This window comes from Palaemon carinicauda, chromosome 18 (assembly GCF_036898095.1).
Source record: "Palaemon carinicauda isolate YSFRI2023 chromosome 18, ASM3689809v2, whole genome shotgun sequence".
NCBI classification, from domain to species: domain Eukaryota; kingdom Metazoa; phylum Arthropoda; class Malacostraca; order Decapoda; family Palaemonidae; genus Palaemon; species Palaemon carinicauda.
Genome location: NC_090742.1, coordinates 51762478 through 51782147, shown reverse-complemented (window position 1 = coordinate 51782147; position 19670 = coordinate 51762478). Strand labels below are relative to the sequence as shown.

Sequence of the window (19670 nt, the reverse complement as noted above, 5' to 3'; positions counted from 1 at the left end):
CTCCGCTATTGCTGGAATAGTGGCATCGAGTGGAGAGATACCCCTCCCACGACACCAACCACAGAAGACTCTCCACTTCGCCTGGTAGACTTCCTCTGAGGACTTTCGCAGGTGCCGAGACATTCTCTCTGCAACCTGGTGCGAAAAGCCTCTCTCCGTGAGGAGACGCTGGACAGTCTCCAGGCGTGAAGCCGAAGCGATGCTACGGCTCTGTAGATGTTGCAATGTGGTTGTCTGAGTAGCTCGTGTTGTGGGGGAAGTTCTCTCGGGAGCTCCGTCAAGAGCTGCAGAAGCCCCGGGAACCATTCTGCGTGATGCCACAGCGGAGCTATCAGAGTCATTGACAAGTTGACCGATAGTCTGGTCCTGTTGAGCACCCTTCTCATCAGACAGAACGGTGGGAAGGCGTACACGTCGATGTTGTCCCACCGTTGTTGAAAAAGCATCTTGCTAGAGTGCCAAAGGGGTCCGGGACTGGAGAGCAGTACAGGGGCAGTTTGAAATTCAAAGCCGTCGCGAACAGATCCACGGTCGGGGAACCCCACAAAGTCAGGACTTTGTTGGCTATCTGAGGATCCAAAGACCACTCGGTACTCACTATCTGCGAAGCCCTGCTCAGACTGTCGGTGAGCACATTCCTCTTGCCAGGAATGAAGCGAGCTGATAGTGTTATCGAGTGGACTTCGGTCCACCTCAGAATCTCTACTGCAAGATGGGATAGCTGCTGCGAAAAAGTACCTCCCTGCTTGTTGATATAAGCCACTACCGTGGTGTTGTCGCTCATCACCACCACGGAGTGACCCGCCAGGGTCCATTGGAACTGTTGAAGAGCCAGGAAAACGGCCTTCATTTCTAGCAGGTTGATGTGCAGGTACTTTTCTGATTCTGACCAAAGGCCTGAGGTCCTCTGGTTCAGAATGTGCGCCCCCACCCTTCTTTTGACGCGTCTGAAAACAGTGTCAATTCCGGGGGGGGACGAGAAGATCCACTCCCTTTCGCAGGTTCTCGTCGACCAGCCACCACCGCAGGTCCGCCTGTTCCAAAGATCCTATCGGGACCAGGAAGTCTGGGGAATCGGATCCTCGATTCCACCGGGACTTGAGCCGCCACTGCAGGGAACCAGACGGGCCAGGGAGGACAGGTGACCTAAGAGACGCAACCACGATTAGGCAGGAAGCTCTTCTCGCCTGCGGAAGGGTTCCGCCAGCCTCCTCAGCCTTGCTATCCTGTCGTCTGATGGAAAGGCTTTGTGGAGATTGGTGTCTAACAACATGCCTAGATAAACCAGTCGTTGGGACGGCTGCAGAGAGGACTTCTCGAGATTTACCACGATCCCCAGATCCTGGCAAAGTCCCAGAAGCCTGTCTCGGTGTCGAAGAAGGGCCGACTCCGAGTCTGCTAGGATCAGCCAGTCGTCCAGATAACGGAGAAGACGGATGCCGTTCCTGTGCGCCCACGAGGAAATCAGGGTAAACACTCTGAACACCTGAGGTGCTATGGAGAGACCAAAGCACAGCACCTTGAACTGGTAGGTCTTGCTGTCTAGGCTGAATCTCAAGTACTTCCTGGAAGACGCATGGATTGGGATCTGGAAGTACGCGTCCTTCAGATCCAGTGTGCACATGAAGTCTTGTGGTCTCACCGCAAGTCTGACCGTGTCCGCTGTCTCCATGCTGAACTGAGTTTGCTTGACAAACTTGTTCAGAGCTGAGAGGTCGATGACGGGTCTCCAGCCTCCAGACGCCTTCTTTACAAGAAAGAGTCGACTGAAGAATCCTGGGGAGCCGTCGACGACCTCCTGGAGAGCATCCTTCTTGAGCATGGTCTCGACTTCTGCCCGAAGGGCTAGCCCCTTTACCGATCCCATGGCATAGGAGCTCAACGACACTGGATTCGCTGTCAGGGGAGGTTGAGATGTCGTGAATGGGACGCGATACCCTTGGCCGATCACGGAGACCGTCCAAGCATCGGCCCCATGTTGCTGCCACCTGTGCACACAACTTTGAAGGCATCCCCCCCACAGGTGGACACGCGGGGGGACTGCCACTCTTAGCGCTTGGGGCCGCGGCCGCTCCCTCTAGAAGTCTTGCCTCCCCTGGAGGACTTACCGTCCCTCTTGTCCTTGGCAGGAAAGGGCTGGGGCTTAGACACCACTTTCTTAGCTGCCGGCGCCTGCTTCGGTGTCTTGCGAGGCTGCTGCTGATGTTGCTGCGGAGCTGGAGGCTTGTAGGGCCGAGATGCAAGGGCCCTTTGGAGGAGGGAGTCCTGACTCGACTTCCTCCAGCTCTCAGCTGTACGTTCCATGTCCTGGGGCTCAAACAAATTCCCCCCGAGGAGGGAGGGGTGTCTGAGCCTGTTGACGTCCACGGCGCGGACCTTCGGATGGATCTTCTCGGTCACCGCATCACGACGCTTGAGCACCGAGTTGGCCTACAGGTTGGTAACCTGATGCGCCAGGAACTCGATGGAGCGAGTGCCCGAGAGGAGGAAGGTCTCCAAGGCCTTCCTATTGCTCTCCTTAGACAGATCCTCAGAGCGCAATAGGATGCCCAGAGAACCTAGCCAGACATCCAGCCACAAAGTGGCCTGCATGGCGCACTTCACGACCTTCTCATGGCTTAGAATCTCCGACGCCGAGAACGTCACCTGCCGGGCGGAGAGCTTCTCAAGAGGAACTCCCCTAGTAAGCTCTTCTACCGAATGGTGGAGGGGAAGAGCGAGGCTAGACTCCCCCATGATCTCAAAATACCTCCTCTGCTGGAGACGAGGAGGTGGGAGGAGTTTGTTCCCAGCAGAGGAACGACTGGAGGTAGCGAGTACTGGGAGCTGAGCATTAGCCCTGGCTCTGGCACACTTCAGACCCTGGGACCAGGGCAGAGCCGAGCTGGCCTTTGGGGGGCTCTGGCACTCTTCAGCCCCTGGGACCAGGGCAGAGCCGCGCTGGCCTTTTGGGGCTTCTGAGTCCCACTAACCTGATCCAGGACCGTGTCCTTGCCTAAACGGGGGGCGATCACAGGGTCCATGAATCCGTTGAGCTGTCTCATCAGGCCCAGGACCTGCCAGATGGCATGCTCAGACTCTTGCTGCTCTCCTCCCTGCGGACTGGCAGCCAAGTCTCCTGTCCCCGGAAGTTCTTCCTGGGGAGACACATGGACGTTCTCCAGGGGTCTAGCTGGTTCCTGACGAATACGTGCAGAAGACTTCGGCAATGTCTTGGAGTCCTTGGGTTCCCTCCTGGGCGGGATACAAGACTCCAGCAAAGTGGTCTGGTAGGCACCTTCCGCGCGAGACGATTCTCCTCCACGAGGAGGTGACTCCCCCCTTGGTGCCAAGGGGGAGACCGCCGCCTCACTGGACTCTCCCGAGGACGGAAAAGCCTCGTCTACGGGAGAAGGAGAAAACGACTACGAAGGGGACGGAGCCTTCCTGACGGACCTCTCAAGAACCAACTTCTCCCTGGGAGAAGTCACCACGAAGTCCACTCCTCTCCTTCTCTTCAGCGGGGGCGAGGCCGTCGCTGGCTTGTGTCCTAGATCGGCGAGTGCCGGCTTCATAGCCTTCACTAACGCCCGCATCAAAGGACCAAACCAGGACTGCCGAGACACGGACACAGAGTCCGAAATTCCCGCTGGAGGGAAGGGGATCGGGCGATCCTTCGGAGTGGACACCACTGGACCTGCCTGCGAAAAAGAAGGGGAAGAAAGTTGCCTTGACCTCTCCGAAGGTCCTTCCTTGTCCTGCAAAAGAGACCTGCGCTTAGGTGGAGGCGATCCCGACTGCGACCTGGCGACACGCGTCCCTGCTGCTGCCGCGAGCTGCGGAACCTGACGCGAACGGGGGTCGTGCTGACGCTCGCGCGAGGGGCTGATGGAGCGCGGGCGCGCAACCGCGCGCAGACAAATGAGCGCGGGAGCGATCGCGAGCAGGCGCGTAGGCGAGTGGGCGAGCTGGCGAGTGAGTGCGTTGGCGAGTGAACGCGTTGGCGCGTGGGCGAACGAGAGCGCTCAGGAGACCGCTGAAGGCCCGGGGACCGATAGTGTCCTGGAGACCTGTGACGCGTGGGCAAGCGATGGCGAGTCGGCGATCGATGGCGTGTTGGCGAACGCTGGTGCGCAGGCGAGCGATGGCGCGTTGCCGAGCGATAGCACGTAGAACGCGCAGGCAAGCGACCACGCGTGGGCGAGCTGATCGCAGGGGACCTATGTTTCTCCGGATCTGCTGGGCGCTGACACGTAGGAGAGCGCTTGCGCGCAGGCGATGGGTCACGCGGAGGATCTGGAGATCGCCGGCGCTCAGGGGAACGCTGACGCGCTGGAGATCGTTGACGCGCAGGAGATCGCTGTCGCGCTGGAGAACGCTGGCGAGCAGAGAGACGGCGCGTAGAAGGCTGCGCAGGAACTGTCGGCGCGACGCGCAAAGGCGAACGCTCGCGAGTGGGCTCAGGAAGAGGAGACGCGTGGGCGTGCAGGAACTCTAGATGTACGCGCAGGAGACCGCGCGCGTTGCTGCGCAGGAGAAAGCTGACGAGCAGGATCTCGAGGGTGAGGAGAAGTTGAGTCCTTGCTCAAGTGGGCGCACAGGGCGCGTGTCAGGAACTGGAAGCGCAGGTGCGCGTTGACGAGCAGGAGATCTAGTGCGCTCAGGAGACCGTTGGCGCGCTGGGCGCGCAGCAGGAACAGGAGGATGTTCGTTATCCTTAGGAGAGCGCTGGCGAGCAGTAGGGCGTTGATCATCAGAAGAGCGCTGGCGAGCAGGAGAGCGCTGGCGATCAGGAGAGCGCTGGCGATCAGGAGAGCGCTGACGAGCAGGAGAGCATTGGTATGCAACTACGCGTGAACGCGCAGAAGGGCGCGCAGGGGAACCCTGACGCGCAAGGGAAGTGCCCACACCGTGGGCGACATCCCTTTGCCCCGAAGGGACCGGTGCCCGTCAGCTGACGAGATCAGGCTGCTGGGTGTCTGCACAGGAAGTAGAAGGTCTGGAAGGCGTAGGAGAACGTGAACGATCCCCGGAGAGGTCTAAGGACGCGGCTGCTACAGACTGCTTCTGGTGAGGAGAGTCCCCCTCGGAGGACGGAGGAGGAGAAGACTCGTAAAGGCGCCTCTTGACACCCTTATAGGGAGACGGAAGGCCCTTGCGGCGAAGCGGACGATGAACCTTACGGCGAAGGCAGCCACGAAGGAGGTCGTCAGGATCATCAGTCCTCCGAAGAGGAGTCTCAGTCAGAGTGCTCCCCCGAGGGGGAGACTTAGCCGCAGGAGAGCCCGTAGGACCCCCTTCCCCCTCCGAAGGATGAACAGAAGGGGGAGGAGAGCCTTCAGCAACGTCATCACCATCAGGCGCCGCAGAGGATTGACCAGAGTCGCCGGAAGCCTCTGCCACCACGAAGTCAACGATAGACAGAGGATCTACCTCTGCTATCACCGGCAACTGCTTGACAGCGGCCCCCAACTGAATAAGGTCAAACAGGGCTTCCTTGGGGGGCAGGCCCTTAAGCCCCAAGGAACCCCAAAGCTGAAAAAGATCATCAATATACATGGAATTAACATTATCAAAATCCTCCCCCGGAGGAGGAGGGGGAACCGCCCCGCTATGGGAGGCGACGCCCTGTCCCGCACCCCGAGGTCGGGAAACAGAACTAGGGCCTGCACTCCCACTCGGCGGCCTCTCACTAGGAGCCGGACGAGGGGGAGCTTCGGAGGAGGTTTGGGCGGCGGAAGAAGTCCCGAGAGCCTTCCTCCTTCAAGGCAACCCTCGAAGGAGAACGGTCTCTCTTGGACTTCTTCTTACGCCGGCGGGCAAACCTCTCCCACTGGGAGGCAGACCACTCCCTACACTCACTACATGTATTTTCACTATCACACCGTCGGCCTCGACACTGCGGGCAAAGGGTGTGAGGATCAGTATCCACCGCACAAATGAAGGTACCGCAAGGGCGGCCGGCAATCCCAGGGCACTTGCGCATGATGAACAGCAAAGGGCGAGGCCAACTTCAAACACAAAGTCTGAGGAAAAGCAAAAAAAGATTAAGGCTGTCAAAAAACGAGGACGATAGACAGAGACGTCTGTACATCGCCCGAGCCAAAAGTGAAGTGAAGCAAATCACCGGTGTGTGGCCGGGGAGGGGTAGCAAGCTACCCCTTCCCCTACCCCCGCTAACTAGCGCGGGGGTAGTTAACTCTCGTTAAAATCTATTGGCTCGTCAATTTCAGCTACGCCGAAGGTAAACCCAATGTAAATAGCATGGTTTGTATTTCGGTTACGGAACAAGTTCCTTTAATATAGTACAACTTAAAAACTTGAGTTTGTAAGAAGAATGTACTATTCATAAAAATAGCTACAAAGAGAAATCGTAATATCGTAACGATACTGAAAACTGCGTAACATAAATAAACTGAACGCTAGTTAATCTTTGAAAACAGATCGAAGATTATCTAAAGAAAACCTATTAAAAGGACAAAATTTTCTTAAAATAACAAAATCCTTTAACTTAATTTATAACTTAATACTTCAAAAGAAAGTATTCACTTATCATTCTTTATAAAAAGGCAAGTCAGAATTTTAGCCTACGTCATAAGGCTGTGACGTCATCAATGGACGAGATGTTTACATCCAGCCATTATGCTTTCGTGAGGTTTAAAATAGGTTGAAAAACCTTCTAATCCTACCTTTTAAGTTATAAACACGTGACCACAGATCAAACAAACAAATAAGCGAATGCCAGAACCCGAAAATTAGGTACAGTATACATCACCAAAATACCTCTAAAATCCAGGTTAATCACGAGTGAATTCCAACACTTCTTGCTCGCAAGAGCGCAGGGAAGTTCTGAAGTGGTTGGAATAGTTTGGCCTGTCTACCGCCAGGGTGCTAGTGTACACCTGGCATATCTGCGATTGCCACGAGATTTTGAATTTCTGCGGAGCGTCCAAGGGACTATAGCCATTCTTATATAACCAGCGGGTAAGTTTTATGTTTAAAAACTTTATTTATTGTATCTTTTCATCATTTAAATTTTTTTGTAAAGAGTAACAAAAAAATATCAAGTAGCTTACCTGAACCGTATGAGGAGCTGGATGGGCACACAGCATGGCCAACAACCGTAAAATAAGACTCTCTACATATTCCAATGCATCGTCTTTTGCTGATAATGTTGGATGTACTTGCTTCAGCACCTGAAGTCAATGACAAAAATAATTTTTAATGGTTCACTACCTCCACCATGGAATTTTTTTTATAAAGTTCTCTTAATAGGTATACCACAATCATTTCAATAAACATATCTCAAACATTATAAAACAAGAAAAGCTAAAAAACACAAATCTAACAACTTTGTACTATCCATTTTCAAAAAGTCTTGTTAACATGCAAAAAGTACCAAACAGAGTAAGGAAAATCAAAAACCTTTTTGTTTTATGAAAAACTATTATTGTGCATATTTTGTCAGGTAAACTTTAGACTGAGTGCACACAACTTGAATGTTTTAACCCAAGGTTAAAGCATCTGTGGTAATGTAAAAATGTATATTGAGTGGTGGGATACTGATTGGGCTTTATTTACAATGCTATGCTCTAAATATTACTAACTCAAGGGTCTTAAGTACCCAGTCTACAGAATACATAGTTTTATTGATATACCTGACACTAATTTATAAACAGTATCTGCTACAAGCATTGAACTTATCCCACACCACACCCTTATACACATACAGTAAAATCAAAGTTTACACTAACAATGCTTATCTATGTATGGGGCTTAAGAGGTAACTTTACACGATAAAAAATGGTGTATTTAAGAATATATCAGTAATGTGGCCTAGAGGAATTGGAATGGAAAATGCACTGTACTGTACACTGGCACTGTCAAAAACCAGCATCAGGGTTTACAGTAAAGTATTTTTAAATTTTGAAAGCGATCTTTCTGTACATTTGCTGAATGTAGACAGAGAATGACCTTCAGTACTAAACACTACCCATTTGTGATAAGTGCAGGCCTGACTGCTCAAATGTGTTATGAAGCCCTCATGTGTGTGCTTGCTTTGCTAACTCAGAGGTGTTGTGAAACTGTACAGTACCCCTTACTTGTTGACGTAAGCCACTACAGCCATGTTGTCTCTCATCAAGATTACTGAGTGATCTTTAGGCACAATTGGAATGCTTGTAGAGCCAGGAGTGCTGCCTTTATTTCCAAAAGGCTGATGCGTAAGCACTTTTCTTTTGTCTGGCCAGCAACACGAGGTAATCTGGCATCCATCCTTCGATGTATCGGTGAACAGTAGTATTTCCCCGAGAGGAAACTCCAGTGGAGTCCCTGGATGAGGTTCTTGTCTTCCAACCCCCTAGATAGATCATCTCATACCTGCTGCTCCACTGGAATAAATGGTGTGGTGGTTCGTTGGCTGCTGACCAGTGTCTTCAAACAACACAGAAGGGATTGCTGGTGGAGACGCTTGTGATGAACAAGCTCCTCCAAACACGAGATGTCGGAGCAGCTGTTGCCACATCAAGCTGGTATTTCTTGGTGGATAAAAATAAAAAAAAGGTTGGGCTACCTTCCGAGTCTGCGGATGCAGTTGTCTGAAGGGAAGACTCTCGCTGCTGCCGTATCTTTATGCATTACCAGGAACTTCATACTCTGCTTGGGTGCGAGACTAGATTTCTCCAGATTTACCATAATCCCCAGCTTATGGCAAAACACAAAAAAGCTATTTCGATGCTGAAGCAACTGCTTCTGGGAGGATAAGATCAGTCAGTCATCCAGCTATCAAAGCAGGGGAAGGGGAATGCTGTTGCCATGAGCCCAAGAAAAAGTGAGTGTGAACACTCAGGTGAACACCTGGGGCATGGTAGCCTGTTCAAAGCAAAGAACTTTGTACTGGTACACCGTCCCCTCGAGAACAAAGCTCGCACAGTAATCTCCATCACCAACTTGAAAGAAAAGTCAGCAGAACAAACTTGTTTAATGGGGAGAGATCGAAGTCAAAGTCTGGAAAGCTGTCTCATATGATCTGCAGGATATCCTTTTCCACCATTTTCTTCACCTTTGAAGAAATGGGGAGGGCTTTGTCCAAAATCAGATAAGAAGATGAGAATGTCATCAGAATCTGAGTGAGGGAAGGAAAAGAGCCAATGAATGGGGAGCTGTATCTGTCCCGAAGTACTACCATCCATTCTTTGCCTCCTTACTGCTGCTACCTTTCCTTATGGCTTGATAGGCATCTCCCTACTCATAGCAGCAGCAGGTGACTGCCGGTCCGAGCATTTCCTACCTCCTCTTCTACCCTACCTCTCCTGGACTGGCCAGAGCAGGGACAAAAAGACCGGAAAGAACGCACACCTCTGCAAGAGGTAATGTAAGTTGGAGGTGCAGATTTAGCCCTCGATGTAACCAATGACTTCTTCAAGGCCACCTTCAGAAGGGTTGTTGCTGGTAATCTATTGAACACCTTCAAGGGCCTCCAAAAAATAACTGCACAATGGAAGAGGAGGTCCTGACTCGTCTTCCTTCACTTCTCTACTGCGTCGTCCACTTCGTTGAATGGGGAAAATGCTGGCTTATGTAACATCAATGAGCTCATTAGTGCTAGGGCCTCCCATTGACCAATCTGCCTTGAAAACTTGGTAGCTACTGTATCTCTCCATTTTAGAGCCCAGTTAGCCCACTGATAGGAAGACTGGTGCTCTAAGAAGGTAATGGCTTTTGCATTTGATAAAACCAAGTCAATGACCCACTGCACTTCTCTGGTTTTGCCAAATCCTGAGAAGCAGTGAATTGGACTACACCACCTGACAAGTAGGCCAAGCAGTTAGTTGCCTGGAGGCTCACCGTGGAGGTGTCTTCCATGGCAGCAGACACAGACAAAGAGGACACTATTTCCCCTGTCCTGAGTTTCTCAACTGAAGTTCCTGGAGTCAGGGTCATCATGGCAGCATCAGTGGTAAGTGGCGAAAGGCTGGCATCCTCAGGAACATAGAATCTTGTTTGAAAAGAAACCGTGGGAGGCAAGATCCTGCTCGAGCAACTCCAGCGTAGAGTTACTTGGTCTAAGGGGTGGGAATCTATGCTTTCTAAAGACCCTTAAGCAAGCTCTGACCAGGGCAACTCAAGAGCAGGCCTCTAACCTGAGGAGAACTGAAGCGACAATCGATGAGTGTCATTTTGCCCTGAATAGTGGTCTAGTTTCCTTCCCAAGGTCATTGAACTCCTGGATGAAGACAAGACCTTGAAGAACATCGATTCCGTCTACGCCGGTGCTGGTCCAATCATTTACTGAAGGGTCACTGGACTCCTCTTCCTTAAGGAGAGAGGAGGTTCCACCATGATCTGATAGTAGTTTCTGTGGTTTGCTTGTTTTCTCTTGGGCCCCAAGACCAAACCTAGCTGGTACGACAAAGATGCGCTTTGCCCTCACGTGCATCTTAAATGACATGGCATTGAAGGGTTCATAGGAGAGCGCAAGAAAGACCTGAGGACAGGTGTGTCCGTAGGTGGTTTCTATGATGGTCTTATAAAGCCTCAACATAAATGGGGGATGATCTACTCCAAGACCATCAATGCAAACGGGAAGGCCTGTCTTTCTCTCTCACAGAGATAAAATACTGAGGTGATGGGCATCTTCTAGCTTTAATGTCTCGATGCCTTAAACTGCCAGGCGAGGACCTCAAATGATGGGACGAAGAGGAAAAACTTTATCTGGAAGCTGGAACTCTCAATCACCCAAGGAATATGTACCTGGATATCCAGTCCGAAGAAGTTGGATCCTTGTTTCACCTGGGACTCCAAGTCCTCGCATGAAGTGTGAAGTCCTTACAGATGAATATTCCTATGTGGAACAATAACGTGAAGATGCAAAGCCCTAGCATGCGATTGTAAACTTGTCTAGATATGAAAAAATGAGCACCAGTGTCCAACCAACACCGCCCTCCCCCACTTTGGGGATTAACCCTTTTACCCCCAGGCTATTTGGAAATTTCAAACCCTTAACCTCCAAGGGTTATTTTCTTTTCAAGCACATTTTGCGGTATATTTTTTTCAAATTGCTCTAACGGCCTTAATTTTTGTCATAGAGAGATCAGGTTAGTCTCATTCTCTTGGAAAATGCCTGAAATTTCTCAAAAAATTATAAAAAATATGCCAAAAAAAATCTAAATAGAATTTTTTTGCAAGGACGTACCGGTACGTCCATGGGGGTAAAGGGATGAGTTTTGTGAAACGTACCAGTACGTCCTTTGGGGGTAAAAGGGTTAAGAATAAACTATTGTAAGATTTTTAAGAATGATTCAAAACTCCTCTGTAGCATTTTTCTGAATGCAAAGGATGGCCAGAATTCTGAAAAATCTTATGCAACATGCACATTGAACTAACTGAACAACAGTGCCAGAGATTAACAACCAGATCAGATAAAAGAAATTAAATAGCGTCCAAGTTTTTATCCAAGAAAATATGAGAGTCAACAGCTGAAGACCAAACGGGAGAACATTTGAGAAAAGGTAGAATGATAGAATTTAAACATTTTAGATTGATCACTGAATATCCTAAAAGACTTTCTAAAGAAACCAATTCTTTTGTGCAATTGAAAAAAAAAAAAAAAACCAGAATAAACATGTTTTTCAAAAGTAAATTTGTAGTCAAGAATCATTCTGAGAATTAGGAAAGAGTTGTATACAATACTGTATATTTAAAAGGACTTTGTCAATTCAATGATCTGGATGTTGAAGAGCCACTGACCTCAACTTAGAGTTTTTATTATTATTCTATTACAGTGATACCTCGGTACTCGACCATAATCCGTTCGAGATCCGTGTTCGACCTCCGATTTGTTCGAGTACCGAATTTTTTTTCCCCATAAGAAATAATGGTATATATTCTATTCCGTTCCCAAGCACTCGAACAGGCCCAAAATATTAATAAAACGTGTACCTAAACAACAATAATTATCTAAATGTGTATGAAATTGGTCAGAAAATCCTATAAAACAATTTTAAACCATTTACTGTACTAAAATAAAACAATTTTAAACCATTTTCTGTACTGTAGTGAACATACCTTTGAGCAGCGGTTCGATGGCATACAGGGATGGATGTGGAGAGGATGGAAGGGGGAGGTTACTGCTTGGAAGGAGAGTCCCCTTCCATGATGTGGCGGGGTAGTTCTCCTTCAGGAGTTGTTTCTCTCTCCAATGAAAGGGTGGGCAGATCTATTTCAGGGGTTTCTTCTCTTCTTTGTCTCTTCTTTGGAGGAGAAACAGGCTTTGATGTAGCAGCTTTCTTTTCTTTTGTGAAAAACTGGTCTATTGTTAATTGTTTCTTCCTCCTCTGCAGTATTCTTCGAAAATGATACATGACACTATCATTAAACATATGCACTGCCCGGTTTGCTACTGCAATTTCTGGGCGGTATTTTTCAGCAAAAGCCTGCACATCTGCCCACTTGGAACAAATTTCATTGATGAGAGAACTTGGAACATCCGAACTAGCTGCCTCCCCATGCCTAGTAACACGATGAATACCTGTTCTATTACGAAACTTTTCAAACCAACCCCTGCTCGCTTTAAATGTAAATGAATCACTTTCACTGGTACTCGGACTTTTCTTCACTAATTCTTCATAGATATGCAACGCTTTTTCACAAATGAACGCTTCACTAACACTTTCCCCGGCCAACTGTTTTTCTTTAATAAATATTAAAAGCAACTTTTCCATCTCCTCAATCACTTGTGGCCTTTGCTTAGTTACCGCCGTAACTCCCGTTGCAACATTCGCCTTCTTAATCATTTCTTTATGCTTTAAAAACGTAGAAATGGTCGACTTCGCCATTCCGTATTCTACCGCTAAATCGGACACTCGTACACCATTCTCATATTTCGCTATAATTTCCTTCTTCAACTCGATCGTTGTTCGCACTGTTTTCCTCTTCTCCTTCCCCTTAACACTCATTACTTTCTTGGGACTCATTATGAAAGCTAAAAAAGCAATTAAAAGCACTGAAAATCACTAAATCACAACGAATGCTGATCGCGCGTTGTCTGAGTGACGCTCTCGAGAGAACTGATGCTTCCCGAACAAGCGAGAGTGGCCGAGATGGCGCGATCATCACAAAGCCCATGCGGTCGTCACGTGTTCGGCTGGTCGAGTACCGAATTTTTGGTCGAGCACCGCAGCAAAAATTTCTCGAAAATTTTGGTCGAACTCCGAATTGTTCGAGTATAGAGTCGTTCGACTACCGAGGTATCACTGTATTATCATTATTATTATTATTATTACTAGCCAAGCTACAACCCTAGTTGGAAACGTAAGATGCTATAAGCCCTAGGGCTCCAACAGGGAAAAATAGCCCAGTGAGGACAGGAAAAAAGGAAATAAATAAACGATATTAGTAATGAAAATTTAAAATAAAATATTTTAAAAAACCTTAACATTAAAACAGATAATTCATATATAACTATAAAGAGACTTATGTCAGCCTGTTCAACACAAAAACATTTGCTACAACTTTTGAACTTTTGAAGTTCTACTGATTCAACAACCCGATTAGGAAGATCATTCCACAACTTGGTCACTGCTGAAATAAAACTTCTAAAAAACTGTGTAGTATTGAGCTTCATGATGTAGAAGGCCTGACTATTTGAATTAACTGCAAGCCTAGTATTACGAATGGGATGGAAATGTCCAGGAAGATCTGAATGCAAAGGATGGTCAGAAATTTGAAAAATCTTATGCAACATGCATAATGAACTAATTGAACAACGGTGCCAAAGATTAATATCTAGATCAGGAATAAGAAATTCAATACAGTGAGCCCTCGCTACTTCGCGGATTTTTTTCATAACCCATATATATAAACATATCGCGGATTTTCCGGAAATTTCGAAAATACTGCGATATATGAAGACAACTCAAATACGATATTTCGTTACCTGTAATTCCATTAATACTGTAATTAGTAATATCTGCTCTTACTGATTGTTCATTGCATTACATATGACATATACAGTAATTCAGTACAGAAAGAAATAAAACACGAAAAGAGAATGTGATCATACGTTAATTCAGTATACAGTACGTAGTAAAATTAAATCGAACATGAAACGCAAATCAGATGCAGTCATACCATATAAGAATGGTGTAAGGCTGCTGATGGCTACTACTGTACTACAAATGTAATGGATGTGCATCTTTTCCATGAATCTTTTGTATGTATACGTACGTAGTACTGCATCCAATAATATTCTTTGTTGCAAAAATCACATCTCGAATAAGTGTACGAGAGAGAGAGAGAGAGAGAGAGAGAGAGAGAGAGAGAGAGAGAGAGAGAGAGAGAGAGAGATTGACACACATAGAATGGGAAATGAAACAAAAACAGTGATGAGAGAGAGAGAGAGAGAGAGAGAGAGAGAGAGAGAGAGAGAGAGAGAGAGAGAGAGAGAGAGAGAGAGAGAGAGAGAGAGAGAGACATATCCTACAACAAAACAAGCGTAAAATAGTGTACGTAAAGATGTACTGTATACGTAGGGTACCTTGTACTTTGAATTGGTAACTACTACGTAGCATATAAGACGGATTGTGATTGGTTCAAGCGCTGATAGATGACGAATCAGAACCCAAGTTTTGTAATCTAGCCTGTGATTGGTGTTTTGACCACTTCTCCAACCTCCAGCATCTTTTCGCGGCCACTTTGTCTCCCGCCATATCGCTGTGTAGATGTTGCTACGTTATTATGAACTTTAATCTGTGCTGTGCGTGACTGTTTTAAGTTGAACTTTTTGTTGAAATTTCTGTTAAACCCTACTGTACAATGGCTCCCAAGTGTTCTGCTTCTACTAAGGCTGGTAGTGAGCCTAAACGCCACCGAAAGATGATGACGATTGCTGAGAAGGTGACGCTTCTCGATATGTTAAAAGAAGGTAGAAGATACGCGGCCGCAGCCCGCCATTTTAGAGTGAACGAATCCACCGTTCGCTATATCAAGAAGGACGAGGCGAACATTAGAAAGACGGCTACCATCACCTTTAGCAGATCAGCGAAGCGAGTCGTTACCACGCGTAATAAAACGATCGTACGCATGGAAGGTGCTTTAGCAGTGTGAATTGCCGACTGCCGGAAGAAGAATATAGCCTTGGATACGAACACCATCCGAACCAAGGCTTTGACCTTGTATGAGAATTTTGCGGCAAAGGAACCTCAAGACGACGATGGCGACCATGCTGAAGAAGATGATGATGTAGATGAACCTCAACCAGGGACATCCACTGATTCCCAGCGTCAGAAACAACGTTTTTCCGCCAGCAAAGGATCGTTCGCGAAGTTCCAGAAATTTGTGATTTATTCCAACACGGAAACTTACCTCGAACTACTCTCTTAGGAGACTTACACTTTAAGAGGTGGGAGTGTCCTTCTTGACCCCTAGATCTAGCTAAGCAGGATGAAATGGAACCTAGATAGGGGGCTAGGTTCAGAGGAGGTCAGAAAACGAAACGTAGGGGAAAACTACACAAAGAGCTCATGTTAGTGTCTAAGTAACTCACCTGTGCAAGAATTCCTCGGAGAAGTGTCCTTAGATGATGTTGTGATTTGAGGTCCTGTGCAGTCTCTACCCGAGTCTATCTCCGAGGGAAAGAAGGGGAAGGAAGAACAAGGGGGTTTTTAGGGAAACGAACCTGTGTCTCTTGGTCTTACTACCCACGATTGCACCTGGGGCTATACAGTTAAATCTCTTGGAGCGCGGAGATGACCGTTCCTATAGAGAACCCGTCTAGGGACTTTCTCGAGCATTCCTTCAGGTAGTGCGTTGTGAAGGTAGACTGGTTAGACCAGGTGCCTGATCTTAGGATCTGCGCCACTGCCATGTTCCTTTCGAAAGCTAGGGAGGTACTTAGACCTCTAATGTCATGGGGCCTGGGTTTTCCTGGCAGGGGAACGCCCACACTGCTATAGGCCCTGATAATCGCCTGTCTTAGCCAAAAGGAGATAGTGTTCTTCGAAACCGGCTTTTTCACTGTACCAGTGGAGACGAAAAAGCTCTTGATACCAGGACGGAGATTAGAAGTCCTCTCCAGGTATTTTCTTATGGCTCTGACAGGACACAACTTCAAGTCCTCCGGATTGCCCGAACGAGGAATTGCTGGAATTGAGAAGCCCTCAAACCTGTGATCCCAAACTGCTGGATTCTGGGTCTTAGCCACAAAAGTCGGGATGAATTTGAAGGAAACCTTACGCCAACCCTTCGCGTGTGAGACCTCGTAAGATAGACCGTGAATCTCACCCACCCTCTTAGCTGATGCCAATGCCAACAGAAAGACAGTCTTGAGGGTGAGGTCCCTGTCCTCTATGTCTTTCAGGGGTTCGAACGGGGGTTCACTTAATATCTTCAGGACCCTCGCTACATCCCACTGCGGCACTCCGACGGCTTGAGGGGGGCATGCTTGTTAGAAGCTCTTGATGAGCAGCGAGATATGTCTCGAGGAACCCAGATCGATGCCCTTCAGGAGGAAGACTTGGCCTAAGGCTGCACGGACGCCCTTGATGGCCGGGATAGACATCCCGACTACGTCTCTGAGGTGTACCAGGAAGTCTGCAATCTCCGCAATAGAGGCCCTCAGCGGCTTGATGTTTCTGGAGGAGCACCACTTCATAAAGGTGGTCCACTTAGCCTGGTACACCGCTGCCAATGAACGCCTCAGATATCCCGACATCCTTTGAGCCATTCCTGCCGAATAGCCTTCCTTCCTCAGGAGACGCTAGATAACCTCCATGCGTGAAGGCGGAGGGACCGAGGATTGTCGTGGAACCTTTGGAAGTGGGGCTGCCGCAGCAAGTCCGGCCTGTCTGGAAGAGGCCACGGGGGAAGGCACGCTAGTTCTTTTAGGTCCGCGAACCACTCTCTCTCCGGCCACCAGGGCGCTACCAAAGTCATCCTTAGGTTGTGGGCCGTCCTTACACTGTTGAGCACCTGCCTGAGCAACGCGAAAGGGGGAAGGCATATACGTATAGATTGTCCCACCGGTGTTGGAAGGCGTCCTCCAACGCCGCTTTTGGGTCTGGGACAGGAGAACAGAATACGGGGAGTTGTGCATTCAGTCTTGTTGCGGAGAGATCCATCACTGGTGAACCCCATTTCTGGATGATGAGCTTGGCTACCTGTGGGTACAGGGACCACTCGGTTCCCACCACTTGACCCATCCTGTTGAGTCCGTCGACCAGGACGTTTCTTTTCCCAGGAATGAACCTTGCTGCGATCGTGATCTGCTCTGACTTGGCCCAATCCATGAGTTCTAAACTGAGATCGCACAGTTCCCTCGATTTCAGTCCCCTTGCTTCTTTATGTATGCTACTACTGTGGCGTTGTTGCACATCAGTGCCACGGAGTTTCCCCGTAGAAGGCTGACGAACTGTAGGCACGCCCTTCGAACCGCCCTCATCTCTAGGATGTTTATGTGTTGTGCCTTTTCTTCCTCTGTCCAACTGCCTCTTGCTGACCTTCCGAGGAGATGGGCACCCCATCCCTCCTTGGAAGGGTCTGTGAAGAGAAGCATCTCGGGGGGGTCGGCTGCGAAGGGCATCCCCTTGAGGGTGTTCGTCCGGTCTTGCCACCATTCTAGGGCTTCTTTCGTTTCCGGGAGAACAGGAACCACCTTGTGGGGGGAATCTATCTGGTTCCAGAGTCCCTTCAGATTCCATTGGACGTTCCTGAGTTTGAGCCTCCCTTGGGGAACCAGTTTCTCCAATGACACGAGATGACCTATTAACCTCTGCCAGTCCTTTGCTCTCCTGGGTTGTCCAGACAAGATGGGGTGGAGGATCTGGTCCACGTTGATCAGGCTGTCTTCTGACGGAAAGGCTCTCACTAAACGGGAATCTAGGACCATCCCTTGGTAAGTAATCCTGATGGAGGGTGACAGATGAGACTTCTCCAGGTTGATGGTGATGCCCAGAATCTTGCAGAACTGCAGTAGCTTCGCGCCTTGTTCTCTCAAAACTTCCTCTGAGGATGAAAGGAGCAACCAGTCGTCTAGGTAACGAATCAGGCGGATGCCCCGTTCGTGAGCCCACACTGAGACTGTTGCGAAGACCCTCGTGAAGACTTGAGGCGCTGTGGACAGTCCAAAACAGAGGGACTTGAACTGCAATGTCTGGGCACCCCACTTCACCCGAAGATACTTCCTGCTGGAGGGGTGAACTGGAATTTGAAAATAAGCGTCCTTGAGGTCTATGGACATCATGAAGTCCCCTTCCCTCAAGGACTCCAGGACCGACTTCGGGGTGTCCATCTTGAAGTCGGTTTTGCACACAAACTTGTTGAGGGCTTAGAGGTCTATGACTGGTGTCCAACCTCCCGTTGCCTTCTCCACCAGGAAGAGCTGACTGTAAAAGCCCGGGCCCGGCTCCTGTACCGTTTCCATTGCTCCCTTTGCCAACATCGTGGAGACTTCCTCTTGCAAGGCTGTCCTCTTCAAAGGGTCCTTGGGAGCCAACCACTCCGCCCGAATGGCTGGAATCAGGGGCGGAGGTTCTGCCAGAAACGGTAGCCTGTACCCCTCCTTCAACACTGTTACTGTCCACGGGTCTGCTCCGTGGTTTTTCCATGCTTGCCAAAAAAGTCTGAGGCATCCCCCCACCTGAGGCTTGGGCAGGAGTAGGGGGCCTCTCTCCCTATCTCCTTCTGGAGGAGCGACCTGTATGCCCCCTCCTGGAGGCCGAGTAGGAAGTCCTAAAGGAGGCTGGAGCTGATGCTGCTCCCCTACAGGAGGGCTGCGATGGCTGCGACCAAGGAGCTGCTGAGGCGTCTCTCCTGGGCTGGGTAGACGAGGCTCGAGGAGTAGTAGGCCCATCGAATGCAGGTCTCCTGTGGATGGGTCTCCTCGGTGCTTGGGATCTGGGAACACTCACATCCTTCCGCTTCAGGACCTTCTCCATGATTTCCTCTGCCTCTTTCAGGGGAAAGAGGACGTCTTCCCACAGGGGCAGGCTCCTCAGGCCCCTCGCTTCTCTGTCCGGTATCCATCTAGACAACTTGCTCAGGACAGTGTCTCTCCTCCGGAGCACCCAGTTGGCTGATTGGGCTAGGGATTGGTAAGACAAGAATTTCAACGCTCTACCTCCCGAGATAATCAGCTCCTTTAGGAGAGCCTGATTCCCCGGAACTGAGAGGTCGTAGGAGGATTGAATACCTACGAGAGTGGAAGCCCATCAGTCTAGCCAAGACGCGACGTTCGCTAGGTCTTTCGCCATCTCCTCCATCAATGTCGCCTCTGACTGGGAGAAGCAGATTGGGGCTGATGAGGCTCTGTCTTCCGGGGCCCCTTGCCCTAAAACTTCGAGGGAGGGCTCCATCTTGCAGGTCCCTGGACGCTGTCCCTCTGGCAGATAGAACTTACTCTGGGACCTCAGTCCCTGGAGCAACTTCGAGGAGCTCTGAGATTTGGGGGCCTCTGCATTGCCAGCCACAATTTTATTGACGTGAGCTCTACCGAGCCTCACGTCCCTGGCCACTGGAAGAGCCAACGGGGGCCTCTGCTGGACGGGGGCCTCCATTAGCCTATTGAGGTTAGAGCGCCAGGCATCCTCGTCGGAGGGTTCAGGCTCCTCTATACAATGGTGCCGCCTAATGAGGCCTATCACCCTCCTATAAGCCGAGTCCTCCGCTAGCGCGCCCTCCGCGTTGTCGTCGACGTC

General features: G+C 49.3%; 1 protein-coding gene across 1 annotated transcript in view; it reads right to left on the bottom strand.

Moving 5' to 3' along the window:
• The window catches only part of LOC137657293 (son of sevenless homolog 2-like), a 454104-nt gene that overhangs the window by 421612 nt on the left and 12822 nt on the right, over positions 1–19670 (bottom strand). The window contains 1 exon segment of the mRNA XM_068391627.1: positions 7056–7175. Within this exon segment, the coding sequence (XP_068247728.1) occupies positions 7056–7175 (120 nt within the window).